A 14,976-nucleotide genomic window follows, 5' to 3' on the forward strand; every position below is an offset into this window, starting at 1 on the left:
GGGTAGAGTTCCAAAGTGTGGGGACATCACACACCAGTCGGTGTGCCGGAAGCTGCAAATGCTGCTGCAACACAGCAAGGGCGGCGGAAACTGTAGCCGACTTGCGAAAATGAGCTGACAGGCGGCGTACTTTCACGAGCAGATCTGGCAACTCAGAGTACGATTTAAGAAATCGCTGATCCACAAGGTTAAGCACATGAGCCAGGCATGGTACGTGTGTGATCTCACCTCGCCTCGCCACCAGGTTACGGCCAATGTCACACACGACCATGCCGGGATGTAGGTTCAGCGGTCTCAGCCACAGATCTGCCTGCTCTTTCACAGCTGTCCACAACTCACAAGCAGTGTGAGGTTTATCACCTAAGCTTATGAGTTTCAGCACAGCCTGTTGCCGCTTGGCGGAGGCAGTACTGCAGTGCTTCCAGCTTGTAACTGATGTGGTGATTTCTGAGATTGAGGCTGAACATGAGGAGGAGGAGGAGGAGGATGATGCGCAGGAGCTATACACTGTGGGGGCAACTATGACTGACATAGGGCCCGCAATCTTCGGTGTGGGGAGGACGTGTTCCGTCCTAAGGTCCGACTGGGTCCCGGCTTCCACTATGTTTACCCAGTGTGCCGTCAGAGATATGTACCGTCCCTGGCCACAAGCATTTGTCCACGTGTCCATTGTCAGATGGACTCTCCCAGTAACTGCGCTGTTGAGGGCACGGCAGATGCTTTGGGACACGTGCATGTGTAGTGCGGGGATGGCACTCCGGGCAAAATAGTGTCGGCTGGGGACCGAGTACCGAGGGACGGCCACCGCCATAAGATTGCAGAAGGATTCCGTCTCCACCAGCCTAAAAGGCAGCATTTCCAACGCAAGCAGTCGTGAAATGTGCGAATTTAGGACTGTGGACTGTGGGGCGTTAGCTGCGAATTTCCGCTTTCGTTCAAAGGTCTGGGATATGGACAATTGAACACTGCGGTGGGACATGGACGTGGACGTTGATGCTGTTTCTTGAGAAATTGCCATAACTAGTGAAGACTGAGAGGAGGGGGCATCTTTACATGCAGTATGGACAGGGGATTGCCTTGCACACACAACAGGGGGTTCTATTGCATGCACAACAGTGGAAGAAGCAGTGGTGACACCCGCTGACACTGGTCGTGGACCCTGGGTTTCGCCCCTCAAAGTCGGGTGCTTTTCTGCCATGTGTCTGATCATGCTGGTGGTGGTCAGGCTGGTAGTTTTGTCACCTCTGCTGATGCTGGCATGTCACGTGGAACATATGGCCTTTTTGGGGTTATCAGCAGAGTCTTTAAAAAAATTCCAGACTCTGGAAGACCTACCGCTTGTACTGGCAACGTCCCTCGTGTTGGTGTTACGGGGAACGGTTGCCCGCCTTCTGTCTGCGGCCACCACACTGCTTCTTCCTGTCTGTTGGGGTACTCTGCCTCCCTCCCCCTGTGTGCTGCTGACCTCACTCTGCATGTCCTCCTGCCACGTTGGGTCAGTTATTAGATCATCCACCACCTCCTCCTCTTCCACTTGCGCACCACGATGCTCCTCCTCACTTCCTGGCAATTGTGTCTCATCTTCGTCCACCTCTTGTGACAAATTGCCAGCGTCGACTTCCTGTGGCCGTGGCTGCTCAAATATTTGGGCATCGCTACATGGGATCTCCTCTTCCACCACTTCAAGCGTATCAGTCGAGGGGCACAAATATGGAAATGGACCAGTGAACAGCTCTTCAGAGTGTCCAAGTGTGGGATCAATTGCTGTCTGTCGACACTCGGCATGGTGGGAGGAAGGAGCATCAGGGTGAGGAGGAGTATGCGGTCGAGACTCACGGCTACTAAGAGTTGACCGTGTGGAAGACAGACCGGAGGTGGTGGTGCCCAGGTAGCTGGAAGTATTATCTGCTAGCCAATTAATAACCTGTTCACACTTATTAGTTCTCAATACTGGTGTTGTTCTGTGCTTCCCTAGTAATTCGGTCAAGAAGTGGGAGCGAGAAGATGTGGCTGTTGGTTGTGGCACATTTTCACCTTGGCCACGGCCCCGTCCTCTGCACGAACCATCACCAAAACGTCCACTTCAACGACCCTTGCCACGCGCCTTGCCCATTGTAAAGGAAGTAAAATAGCTTACACTTGCTCTATCAATGGAAAATCGGTAATAAAAAGTAGATTTGAACCGTGGAAGAGGAAAACAACAGTTCTATTTCTCTGGCCTACACCCGACTCTTTTAAACAATCTGAACAATCAGGGAGAAGCTATTACTGTTTTCCTTTACGTAAAAAATAACAAATCCTGAATAATAGAGATTTTTTTACCGTGGGATGGCAAAACCACAGTTATTGTTTACTGGGGTATACCAGACTTTTTTAAATATAAAGATTTGCGTCTGAACAGTGAGCGACACACTCAAACTGTTTTTTTTTAGATACCAAAGGCCCAAAACTGGATAGTACAGGGATTTGACCCATGGAACTGCAAAACCACACGGGGATTTGTCGAGCATACACCAGACTATTTTCAACAGATATATTTTTGTGTCACAACAGTCAGGAGACACTACTCTTTTTCTTTACGGAAAATATACCAAAACCTGAATAATAGAGATTTTTTACCGTGGGATGGCAAAACCACAGTTATTGTTTACTGGGGTATACCAGACTTTTTTAAATATATTGATTTGCTTCTGAACAGTGAGTGACACACTCAAACTGTGTTTTTTTAGATACCAAAGGCCCAAAACTGGATAGTACAGAGATTTGACCCGTGGAGCTGCAAAACCACACTGGGATTTGTTGGGCCTACATCAGCATACTTTCAACACAAATATTTTTGTGTCACAACAGTCAGGAGACACTACTGTTTTTCTTTTTCTGGAAAATATACCAAAACCTGATATAATAGAAATTTTTTACTGTGGGATGGCAAAACCACAGTTATTGTTTACTGGGGTATACCAGACTTTTTTAAATAGATATATTTGCGGCTGAACAGTGAGCGACACACTCAAACTGTTTTTTTTTTTAGATACAAATGGCCCAAAAGTGGATAATACAGAGGTTTGAACCGTGGAAGTGCAAAACAACACTTCTGTTTCTCTAGCCTACACCTGACTATTTTCAACAGATATATTTGGTCTGAAAAATCAGAGACACGCTTTTTTGGGGAGGGGGGGTGGACACAAAAAGGTTAATAAGACGGGTGTTTGTACAGTGTGAAGGAGGAGAAAAAAAAGAGGATTCAGATGAAAAAAAAAAGGATTTTTCCTGTCCCCTGAGACCTGGAGCTAAGTCCAGCAATTTCAGCAACAGGAGCAGCACACAGGACTGTAATGCAGCATTTGCTGGTATAACCACTGCGTCTCCTATACAGCCTGCCTGCCTGATATCTGGGATGGATATTAGTCCTGAGATGGACTGTTTGTTTGATCTGGCAGCCTTTACAGACCCTACACTAACTATTTCGCAGTTTATATCTCTCCCTAAATCAGCAGCGTTGTCCCTACACTGTCTGATCTGGAGCAACTGTGTCCAAGATGGCGGCGCCCGGTTTTAAATACTCGAGGTGACGCCGTGCGGCCAGCCAATCACTGTAATGCCCACAACCAACATGGCTGCGGCATTACAGTGACTGGCTGGCAATCCCTGCATGTTCATTGGCTCTGTAAAGAGCGCCAAACATGCAGGGCGGAGACCCGAGCTCCCGCCCGAGTAACCCGGAAATGCTCGGTGCTCGCCGAACATCCCGAGTTGTGTGATGCTTGGGCGAGTACCGAGCAGTGTTGAGCATGTTCGCTCAACACTAATCATAAGAAATTGGAGACTAACCAAATTAGATAGACCGTAAAGGTGGGCACATCTAGTATTACACAGCGGCCAGTCAAGGTAATTTTTTGAACTTGTATCCAGTAGAAGAGGAGCTGCTATTACAGAATGGATGTCTATTATGACTCCTAGAGAAAGTCCCAACAGAGACCTCTCGAAGTGATTTCTAGATGTCACTTTCATACGACATCTCCTTTAACTGTAAATATCTTACACAGTAGACAGTTCAACACACAAAAGACGTCCTTCATCCTTCAAAACAAATTGACAGACACCTTGTCAATGCATCGTGACTGTCAACTACATGCCTACTCAATACTATATCTATAACAGGAGAAACAGAGTTTGAATGGCATAAAACAGATTTCTTTATTTAATACATAGTATAATCTAGTCCATAAGAATAATATCATAGTATAAGTTATTTGTCACAATACATGGTGAAATATAATATGCACATAGGTCGTAGTACCCCAAAAGGCTAACACAAAGTGTGAACCCCGATAAAGATATGGCGTGCCCAGCGGACCACTAATATATATTGTCCACAACTGTGTGTGATTGCAGTAACATAGCATTCAAACAAGGGTTCCGCTTACCGGCCAATTTCACAGGGGAGCCAGAAGAAGGGGGGAACAAACAGGAGGGATACAGGAAAAGATCGTCATCTGGCCAGGAAAGAGCCCCGACGCGCGTTTTGCCGCTAATACTGCAGGCTTTCTCAAGAGACATGATATCAGGTGAATGAAGGACATTTTTAAATGCCTCCCCTAATGATCACGTGACCGCAATATCAGTCACGTGATCGGAAGTTCCCAAGCGACCGGTGTTCTACGGCGCATGCGCTGGGTCCTGAGGCCCCACGGTGCGGGCAACAGCCGTCACCTGGCAGCACACCTCCGGAAGTACGTGTGCCGCAAACCGGAAGTGCGCGGCCAGGATGGAGACAGTCGAACCCGGACCAGAGACCACGCACTCGACGCGCATGCGCACCACATCGTAGGTCGCAGGGTAGCACAGTGGCAAAAAGAAAAAATAGAAGGGAGGAGGAGACGGGAAGCGGGACGCTATAAATCACAGCATAATGCAATTATATTTAACACTGATGTAAAACAACATTAATGCAATATAATAAATATATGTAGAACATAATTTAAGGTAGGCATAGTCCATCCCATACATCCAGTGATGTGAGTTGCCCCAGATGATTAAGTGCTGTCCCACTTCAAGGCTAAATAAAAGATAAGAAAGAAAAGGGAAAAATAAGAATAATCGTAATAATAAACAATAATTAAAAACAAAATTAAAACTTAATGCCAGAGTTAGATCCTTAAGGCAAAAAGCGGAGAAGCTCACAGCAGACGAGACATTCATCACAAGAAGGAGGCGAAACCAAGTGCCTCATTCAAACCCCGAGGAGCCATGGTTTCCAGGTAAACAATCCATTTTGTTTCCTTTTGGGCAAGAATTTTGCCCCAATTACCTCCACGGGATCCCAGATGTAGAATATCAATCCCACTTATTTTCAAAGATTTGGGATCACAATTATGTTTCCGTTGAAAATGGCGTGGGAGAGTTCTCAACTCCTGTGGGTCGGCCACCGTCCTGGCTGCACAAATGTCACGCACATGCTCCCGTATCCTCACTCTGAGCTCCCTAGTAGTCAAGCCAATGTAAATCAATTTACAGGCACAGGTGGCATAGTACGCTACATGAGTCGAACCGCAAGAGATATAGTTGCAGATCTGATATTCTCGGGATCCATCAGATGAGGTAAAGGAGCCAGAGCGCATGTCATTGGCGCACACCAGACAGTGGCCGCATGGAAAGAAACCTGTCCTGGGTCCCCGGGATCCGAATGGGTTGGTATGAGGGGGGATGTAGTGACTACGTAGGGAGGGCTCCGCACCAAGGATTCCCCAGTGTTTGGAGAAGATCCGCTGCATCGCCTCCCACTCATGATTGAAGGTAGAGATGTAGCGGATACTCCCCAAATCCTTCTTCCCATCAGCAAGGGCAGGATATAATAGTTGGTACGTGAAGTTCCCCTTGCTCTCCTATAGCCACAGCCGATGGACCTGTTACTTTATCCCCGGTTTTGGAAGCGTTTGGTTAGGTCCGCCGCCTGTCTCTCAAATTGAGAGTCAGACGAGCAGATCCGTCTCATCCTTAGGAATTGTCCGACCGGGACGGCACCAATAGTTGTGGTATGATGGGCAGATGAGGCATGAATGAGGGAGTTGGTTGCTGTGGATTTGCGAAATACATCAGTCTGGATATGGCCTGCCCCATCAACCTCCAGACTGATGTCCAAAAACGGCATTTTGTATTGATGGTAAGTATATGTAAGTTTAATCCCCCATTTGCTCTGATTCAACCTGATTCAACCTGCCCATAAACTTATTGAGCTCCTACACTGAGCCTTGCCAAAGAAAAAAGATGTCATCTATGTATCTAAGCCACGTCACGACCATGTCGGTGCCCCGCACGCCCCCATCACCAAAAATCTCTCTCTCCCATGCTCCCAGGAAGAGGTTGGCGTAAGAGGGCGCAATGGCCGCGCCCATGGCCGTGCCGTGCTTCTGCAAATAACCTACGTCCTTGAAAAGGAAATAATTATGATGCAGGACAAAGTGGAGGAGCTCTAACAAGAGATCGCAAGAGGGGCCGTCCAGGTCCGACCCCCCGAGGAAGAGACGTACCGCTCCCAACCCGAGTTCATGTTTGATACAAGTATACAGGCTCTCTACATCGGCCATTAGGGTCTGTTTATCCACAAGGACTCCATCAACCCATCTGAGGACATCCGATGTGTCTTTGATATAGGAGGGTAAAGTCTCTACTAGTGGGCGGAGGTGATTGTCAATATAAGTACATATTGGACCATTTAAACCTCCTATACCCGACACAATCGGACGTACCGGAGGACAGAGGGGGTCCTTGTGGATTTTGGGAAGAAGGTAGAATGTAGTTGTGCGGGGAAAGCGCACCTTCAGTGCCTCCACCGTTCTTTTGTCAATGATGTGTTTATCATAGGCCCGGGCCAGGATTCCCTGGAGTGTGGCGGAAAAGGAGGCAGTTGGATTGGATGGTAATTTTGAGTAGGTGTTAATGTCTCGTAATTTTTTCAATGCCTCTCTTTCATATCTGGAGCATGGCCAAATGACAATGTTCCCACCCTTGTCAGCCGGTTTAATTACCACGTCCGTCAGTGCTTGTAATTGGCAAATAGCTTGCCGTTGTAGATGTGTAAGACTGTCAAATCTTCTGCGGGTAGGCAACCGTTGTAAGTCTTCTGTTACCAACCGCACGAAGATTTCCACTGCTGGACTGATTGACAAGGGAGGGAACCTTGTAGATCTAGGCATCACTGTATTTAATGACCCACCTCTATGTGAGGATTCCTGCTCCAAAAATAATTCTTCGAGGGCTTGTACTGCCTCCCTCTCCGCCGCCACCACCGGGTCTCCATCACCATCTGGCCTGCAATGTAATCTTTTCAAGATCAGCTTACGGGCAAAGTGGTGGAGGTCCTTGAGTGCGGTAAAATAATTGAATGAATTTGTAGGGGCAAAGGATAAGCCCAACTCAAGGACCTCCACCTGTGCCCTAGTCAGAACATGTGTTGACAGATTGACGATGCGCAGCCCCCCCCGAGAATTAGCAACCTGAAATGGCACATTTCGCCTCCTTCTATTGCTGGGTCTTGTCTGGATGCCTGGAGAACCATGTGGATTGGAGAGGGGACCAGAGGTTGAACTTTCTCCAGAATTCCTCTCGTCCACTGAGATAGAGGAGGCAGCTGATGAGGACCTCGAATGGGAGGGGGTGCTCTTGACATTTTGTCATGCACGATTATGTGGGGATCTCCATTTGTATATACAACCCGTTTGTTTATCTTTAACATCACGTACAAATTTCTTAGATTTATTTGTACACATTTCTTTAACCCATTTCTGTGATTCAAAATCAATGTCCTCATTTAGCCGCCTCAATTCCTCTGGTGACATATCCTTTTGGACTAAAGTCTGCAGGGATTCCAGTTCCGTCTCCATTTCTTTTAGAGAAATTTCATTGTGTTCCTTCAGAAGCTTCAAAAAGCCCTGAGAGCAACTATTAGCCAGGGTCTCCCAATTACTTTTAAAAGTTTCATCCTCAATTATAAAGGATGAAAAAATCTGGACCCTGAGACCTCTAGGAATTAGGTCTCCATCAATATATTTACACAAAAAAGCGTTGTTCCACCAAATTCTCGTTCTCGTTGCAGCTTGAAAGTGTAGGAGGAAAGATGTAGAAAACTAAAATTATAATGTCAATGTCGAGATGGAAAAAATGTATGTCAAATAAAATGATTTTCTTCTTTCACTGATGCATAATTCTTCTAACCTTTTACTTTTTTAGATTTTTTTTGTTTCATTCAGCTCTGACAACGCATTCTGTTTGTGGTTGTCTCTCACTGATTAACGATCTCTCTGTCTTACTGATAATTTTGTGGTAGCAGTGCCAAATGTCAATTGGTTTTCTCTAACTGCAATAAATTAGCAGCAAATTGATACTTAGAAAACTATGATTATAGTGGATTTGTAGAGACACCATATTTTTTGTAATATTCATGCTTTAGAAATGTTGGCAAAATATTTCACTTCATTTCTCCCACACTTATTCAATTCTCTAGTACGTTAGAATATTTCATCATGTTGCTATGTAATTAGAAAACAGGTTGTTTTGTACTCAGATATTCAACCTTGAATGTTGAAGGATTGGAAAGAGACTTGGGACAGAGAGATACTGCTGAACTTTTCCAAATTACAAAAAAATGTATTATTGTGATTTTTAAATGACGTTTATAGAAGACCTGGACCTATCACTGACGTATATGATATGAGACATGAGTGAGAGTTTAGTAACTTATCAAATTAGTAATAAGTTGGTAAGGTATTGTAATTAAACTCCTTCTCCCACACTGTATGGATACTCTGGTGAGAGGAGGCCACAGACTATGGGTTTACTCTAACTTTACATATTATAGGGTCAAGAGGCTGAGGGTATTAAATAATGTGCAGCAAAGTTGTTGCCTATTGTGAGTGAAAAAAGGATGGTGACTTTTTATCACTGTCCATATTTTTTCAATCAGGTAATATATACCAAATTTATTTAGAAGAATGCACCTTTTAACAACTTTGCCAAAAACACTCCAGCTTCCTCCATTTCCTTTGACTGGTAGAAAAAATTCACCATTCTTAGTAAACTTGGACCATTGACTTGTCTTCAATGTAGTGTAATTTTTTTTCGGCAATCAAACAATTTTAGATATACCATTTCTATGCCATTTGTAGTAACCCACAAGCTTCCAGTGGATTGAGTACCCTACTTTTGTTCAGTAGGCATCTTTATGATGTGTATGGCTTTTGCATGGCCCAGAAAATCTTTGACTTCTCTGTTCTATTCTTTCTCCCTACTGCTTTCTGATTGTTTTTATAACAGGTACACATGATGCCCTTTCACATATTAAAAATGTCTCACTCACCTGTGGCTATGCATTCTGGAGATAAGTAAATTAATTCGACTGGAATTGAATAGTAGTCAAATTTTGCAAGAATCCACATTTGCCTTTTGCTTTTGCTTGTGCTCTGATTCAGCAAAATGGGAGCAGCTGGCCATCATTTTTCTGTACCACAAAGTGTCATCAAAAGGTTAAAAGAAAAAAATACTTATACCCACCTTGCCTCTGCCACTTTGCTCATCACTGTCACCTGCCTGGTCCTCACCACATCTTCTGATCACCGCCGCTCACTCTGAAACTCCCAGGACCCTCACACTAGGTGAGGACATCCAGCTCTGACGATGCCCGGAATGGTTCTGTAAATGCATGCATAAGGTCATGGCACACTTCGTAATGTAATGAAATCTTGACCATTTGTGTACTTGCACAGTACATTCAATGGCCTCATCACAGCTGGAAGTCCTGGCTGATTGTGAGAGGGGATTTCGGTGAAGGAGATGCAGTCAGGACCGGACCAGTGACGGGGAGGAGCGGAGGGAGCAGAGAGGTAAACGTGAGATGAGTATAAGACTTTTCTAAAATAATTTTTTACATCTCATACTTATTATGCTTTGGTGTCTGATACCCCAGAGTATATTACAGACATTATATGAATTGAAAATAACTTTTCTACAAATCAAATTTCCAGGGAAAATCTGCACGAACAGGCGAAATCGAATTTTGCCTGATCTGTTCATGCCTAATTCATTCTCTATTTCGGTGTATGCTTTTGTTGATCATTTTATCATCAGATTCTGTCTCATTCTTTTCTTTTCTTTTTGGTAATTTACATCAAACGCACTTTTCCTGTCCTGACTTGTCTGCTACGTACAATGTTGTCTCTGCCCTACAATTCTGTAACTTGCCATGCTGTAGCCATCTTTGTTTATGGCAACTGTGCCCTTAGTGTACCCTGCAGAATACTTCAGAAATGAGACAAGGTCTTCCTCGGACACTGCACACCATTCTAGCATTATGCATGGTGCTTAGGGCTAGTGCCCCTATCTGCTGTGGGCTGCTGTCATGCATTTCCCCCTCCTTCCAGTCCCTTCAACCTGTTGGGTTGTGCCACCTACCTTAGTCCAAATACTCACATATCCCTCTAACTAATTCCTATCTCTTGCTGCACCAGAGTACCTTTATAAGTTGTAATGTTGGTGGCTTCTTTACTATTGTTGAAGCCTGGAGAATACAGGTTGTCTCACTGCGATTATGTTTGCTGTCTATTGTTTTCTGATGGTGTGTTATTCGGAATGAAGTCACAGTTGTGGGCATTTCATTTGCAGAGATGGTAGGCATTCAGGATGATTTACGGACAAGGAAGCCAGCGGCTGGCATAACTCTCTTAGCTGAATATGTGTTTCACATGGTAAAAATGTATTTGTTATGCTATGGTGCTTTATAAAGAAAAATAAAACTGTGTCCAATCTACACCCAGAAAATAAGATTTTTTTATTACAGTTTTATTATTTACCACATAAAGAGTTACTTGGGATAGTTAGTTGCATCTCAGCAGTCATCCAAATCCTATTGCAACCCAGATAATCTTCTATCCAATTCAGGTCCATAAAGTTACCATTTAGATGCATAGAAGCAGAGGGGTTAACATACAGTAGGTTGATAAATAAATCACAGTAATATTTCTAAAGAAAATTCTAGCATTTACAAGGCAATTCTAACTAGAGGAAACAAGACAGTAAATCCAGTAAAACATTGAAAGAGGAAAAGATGATGATGCTCGAATGAAGAAAATGCACTTAATATTCCGTTCATGATTTCTGCCTCTGATTTGAACTCTGCTTCCCTAAAGTATAATTATAGATCATTTATATTGGTTTATTCCATGTTCTTACTTAATGTACTTTTTCTCTTACATAACTGTTATTTATTTTTATCCTGTTTATGAGTAAATTACATGTAACAACTAATATTGCTTTGCATTCCTGTTTATCTCATTTAGTCATGTAATAAATTCAAAAATTACATTCTCTATTGAAAGTACTCATCAGACATTTAGAGTGGCAAATTATTTTTCTCTTTTGTGCTTCTCTTAGGGAACGCCTGCCAGTCATGTCAGATATAAGGTGGATGTGTCCCTGTTTCCATATAGTGCTAGTATATTTGATGTGGAGGAGAATACTGGTCGTGTTATAACAAGGGTTAATCTTAATGAAGACCCCAGTACAATTTTCAGGGTAAGTTTTTTTTTTTTTTATTGCTTTTTTTGGTAACTTGACTTTCCATCACTGCATATTTTTCTTTCATTTTTTTTATCCCCCTACTTCTATTATGCATTCAGCATTTCCCAAATCTTATGTATTTCTTATAAGTATTTCAGATGAAAGCATCCAGCACCATATGCAGGCCTTGATTTCCCAACAAGGCTCAAAGGGTCAGAGCTTCGGAACAACAGAGATTCCATGTGCCTCACCAAAAGTAGACCAAATGTGGGGAATTTATAAGGAAGAAAGAGGTGAAACTCACCACCCCTTAAAAGTCCTTTTTATTAAAAAAAAAAAAAAAAAAAGAAAAAGAGAATAGCAGGAATGAATGGAACACACTATGGATGACAGCCCTTTCAAGCTTCACTGCGCTTCAATGGGACCTTGAACTATTTTTCCTTTTTTAATAAAAAGGACTTTTAAGGGATGGTGAGTGCCACCTTTTTCTTCCTTATATGTTTCTTATCCAGTTAAGGATTGGTCAACTTTATCTCTTTCTGACCAAGCACATTTTTTTATATGTGTCCTTAAGAGCTTTAAGTTTTTCTTTTCATTTGGACATTTAAATGGCTAGGTCACAAGGGGTCAAATTATTTTATTGCTTCCTCGATTGTATATAGTGCGTTTATTAAACCCTGTGTATATAGCAAACAGGAAAGCAGAGATATTAATAAACTGTCCATGTAGCTGCTGACTACAAGTTCTAATATGTCCTTGAATAGTTATATGTGTATCGCCCCAACATTTTAAAATGTTTTGTTGTCAGAAACTGGATAAAGTATTTGATGTTGTAGATATGCTAAATGGGTGGTCTGAAACTGACATTGATTTTAATCCTAAATGTCCATCTATTTAATGTAATAATGTCATAGCTGTTTTGTAATACACTTTAAGTAAAAAGTCTCTATTGTTCCCTTTTTACTGTCTCCACCTGCTTTTTTTTTTACCTGCTTACAGTTTGGTGACATTTTGCAGAAGGTGCAGTCACTTCAGCAACCTCAGACCTCACCCTGAAGTAAAGCATCATCGGTGACTTCCTTTTCAGGAGGTGTGCTAGTCCCTGCTCAATTGAGCATCTGTCTGATTTCAGTTCCAATGTATGTTCAGTTCGAGCTCACTTGTCACTGCGCAATATTGCTTTCAATGCACAATGCACTCTCTCGTGAATTATAATGAGAAGTGATGAGACGGCAAGAAAGCGCACTGTCAGTATGCATTGTAAGGAGACAACAAAGATAACAAAGACCAGTCCTGGTGCCGAAAGTGACCTTGGTTTCTGGGGTGGGACTGGTCTCTGTCTTTCCTGCTCATCACTTTCTCTCCATACAATGTGCACTGACAGTGCGCTCTCTTGCCGGCTCTTTACTTCTCATTAGATCTGGCTAGGGAACACATTGCCACTGTTTATGGAACGTAATATTGCACAGTGACATGGAAGCTCGTACTGAACATACATTGGAATTGACAACTGACCCATGCTTAGTAAAGGTGGGATTAGACGTTCCAGGGTGGGGACAGAGGCTGCGGCAGTGACTCCGTGATGACATCTTATTAGAGTATCCCAGCATGCACTGGGAATAGGCAGACATTTAGGATTAAAATATTTGTTAGTTTCTGACTACCCCTTTATTACAAAATGTTTTAAATCCATCCCGATATAACTTATTAGATTGAACGCTATAGCCACAAAAAAACTTTTTTAGAGGTCTTAGACATTCCCCTCTGTTATTCTAAATGGCCATGATAATTAAGAGAATGGTGGATTTGCCCATCACTGGGTGACAAGAGTGAGAAGTTTCACACTCTTAAAAATACTCAGCATCAAAAATCCATTTTGTGAAGAAACAAACTAGACACCAGAACATATGAGCAGCAGCTGTAGTAGCAATGACAGTTGTACTTTCCAAAAGATAGGCAATACAAAAGAGTACCCACTCATGGTACCCTTACAATCCGTAGAATGTGGTCTTAATCTCTATTTCCTGATTATGACCACAATTCAATGGAGTGAGATAGTCACACATGACCAATGCCACTCTAAAGCCCCCGTCTCACATAGCGAGATCGCTAGCGAGATCGCTACTGTGTCACGGTTTTGGTGACGCAACAGCGACCTCACCAGCGATGTCGCTATGTGTGACACTTTGCAACGATCAGGCCCCTGCTGTGAGGTCGCTGATCGCTGCAAAGTGTCCTGGACCATTTTTTGATCATTGCTCTCGCGCTGGTCAGCACACATCGCTGTGTGTGACCAGCGGGAGCAGCGATCAGGCTGGTAACCATGATAAACATCGGGTTACTTGGGGCACACGCGCACCTAGTAACTCATTGTTTATCATGGTTGCGAGCCTGCTAAAGTGAGCGGTAACCTCCCGCTCACTGTAGCAGAGTGGTAGCCATGATAAACAACGGGTTACTAGGAGCACGTGTGCCCCTTGTAACTCGATGTTTACCATAGTTACCAGCCTGCTGCTGCTTCAGCAGGCTCGTAACCAAGAGCAGGACATTGTGGAAAGATTCTTTCCACGATATCGCTGCTCCCCTGATAGTTGGTGAGCCTGCCTGTTTGACAGCTCACCAGCGACCATATAGCGACGCAGCAACGATCCCTGACAGGTCGTATCGTTGTCGGGATCGTTGCAGCGTCGCTAAGTGTGACGGGGCCTTAAGTTTCTATGGAGCCAATGGAGGTGTCAGGGCACTATGTGAGTCCAATATTACATATATGGAGAGTCAAGGGTCATGTGCAACTATGCTGCTCCATTTAGTTATGAGCATAGTGAGAAGGAACAGTGTATTAGACCCCTATTCTAGTGATCATGGGGTCACTTCGGTGTGACTCCATAATTTGAAAACCTCTTTAATAGATATGTTTTCTGAATGTTGGACTCTAGCCTTCTGTCAACTCAGAAGACCCTAGTAGCATATTTAAAAATAGGTCTTCCAAACCAGGACATCCCAGTAAGTAAAGGAGACAAAGGAACATTCAGTTTTTATATCTGTCTGGACACTTTCAAGTTTTCTTTATTTTGACGAAGATGATATATGATGATGAATGATGAGTGATGTATCGGAGTTAAAATATATGTAAAATGATTCATAAGTACAATAATACCCTACACATGTACATTTTTCTGTTTTATGGTATATACAAGCACACACACAAGCAGTCCATAGCATATAGAAAGCTGGAGACAGTTCTGCCTGTCTGCGCTTGTGGCATCTCATCTTTGCTTGCTCTAGTACAGGTTACAACCCATTGTACTGCAATGCATTAAGTTGTTTTGATGGGAAAATAAGTATGTTGTCACATTTGTTTTTGATGGATAAAATCATCTTTCATAAGAACATTTTTCTGCTTCATTTGAAATCTCTTTTAAAACA

At 43.3% G+C, this 14,976-nt stretch overlaps 1 protein-coding gene across 1 annotated transcript in view; it reads left to right on the forward strand.

Moving 5' to 3' along the window:
• The window catches only part of PCDH15 (protocadherin related 15), a 2,836,044-nt gene that overhangs the window by 2,139,726 nt on the left and 681,342 nt on the right, over positions 1–14,976 (forward strand). The window contains exon 22 of the mRNA XM_073685487.1: positions 11,425–11,565. Coding sequence (XP_073541588.1) covers positions 11,425–11,565 — 141 coding nt within the window. The remainder of the gene's footprint in view (positions 1–11,424; positions 11,566–14,976) is intronic.

This window comes from Phyllobates terribilis, unplaced genomic scaffold, assembly GCF_046119375.1.
Source record: "Phyllobates terribilis strain yellow unplaced genomic scaffold, ASM4611937v1 Scaffold_5__5_contigs__length_657084704, whole genome shotgun sequence".
NCBI classification, from domain to species: Eukaryota; Metazoa; Chordata; class Amphibia; order Anura; family Dendrobatidae; genus Phyllobates; species Phyllobates terribilis.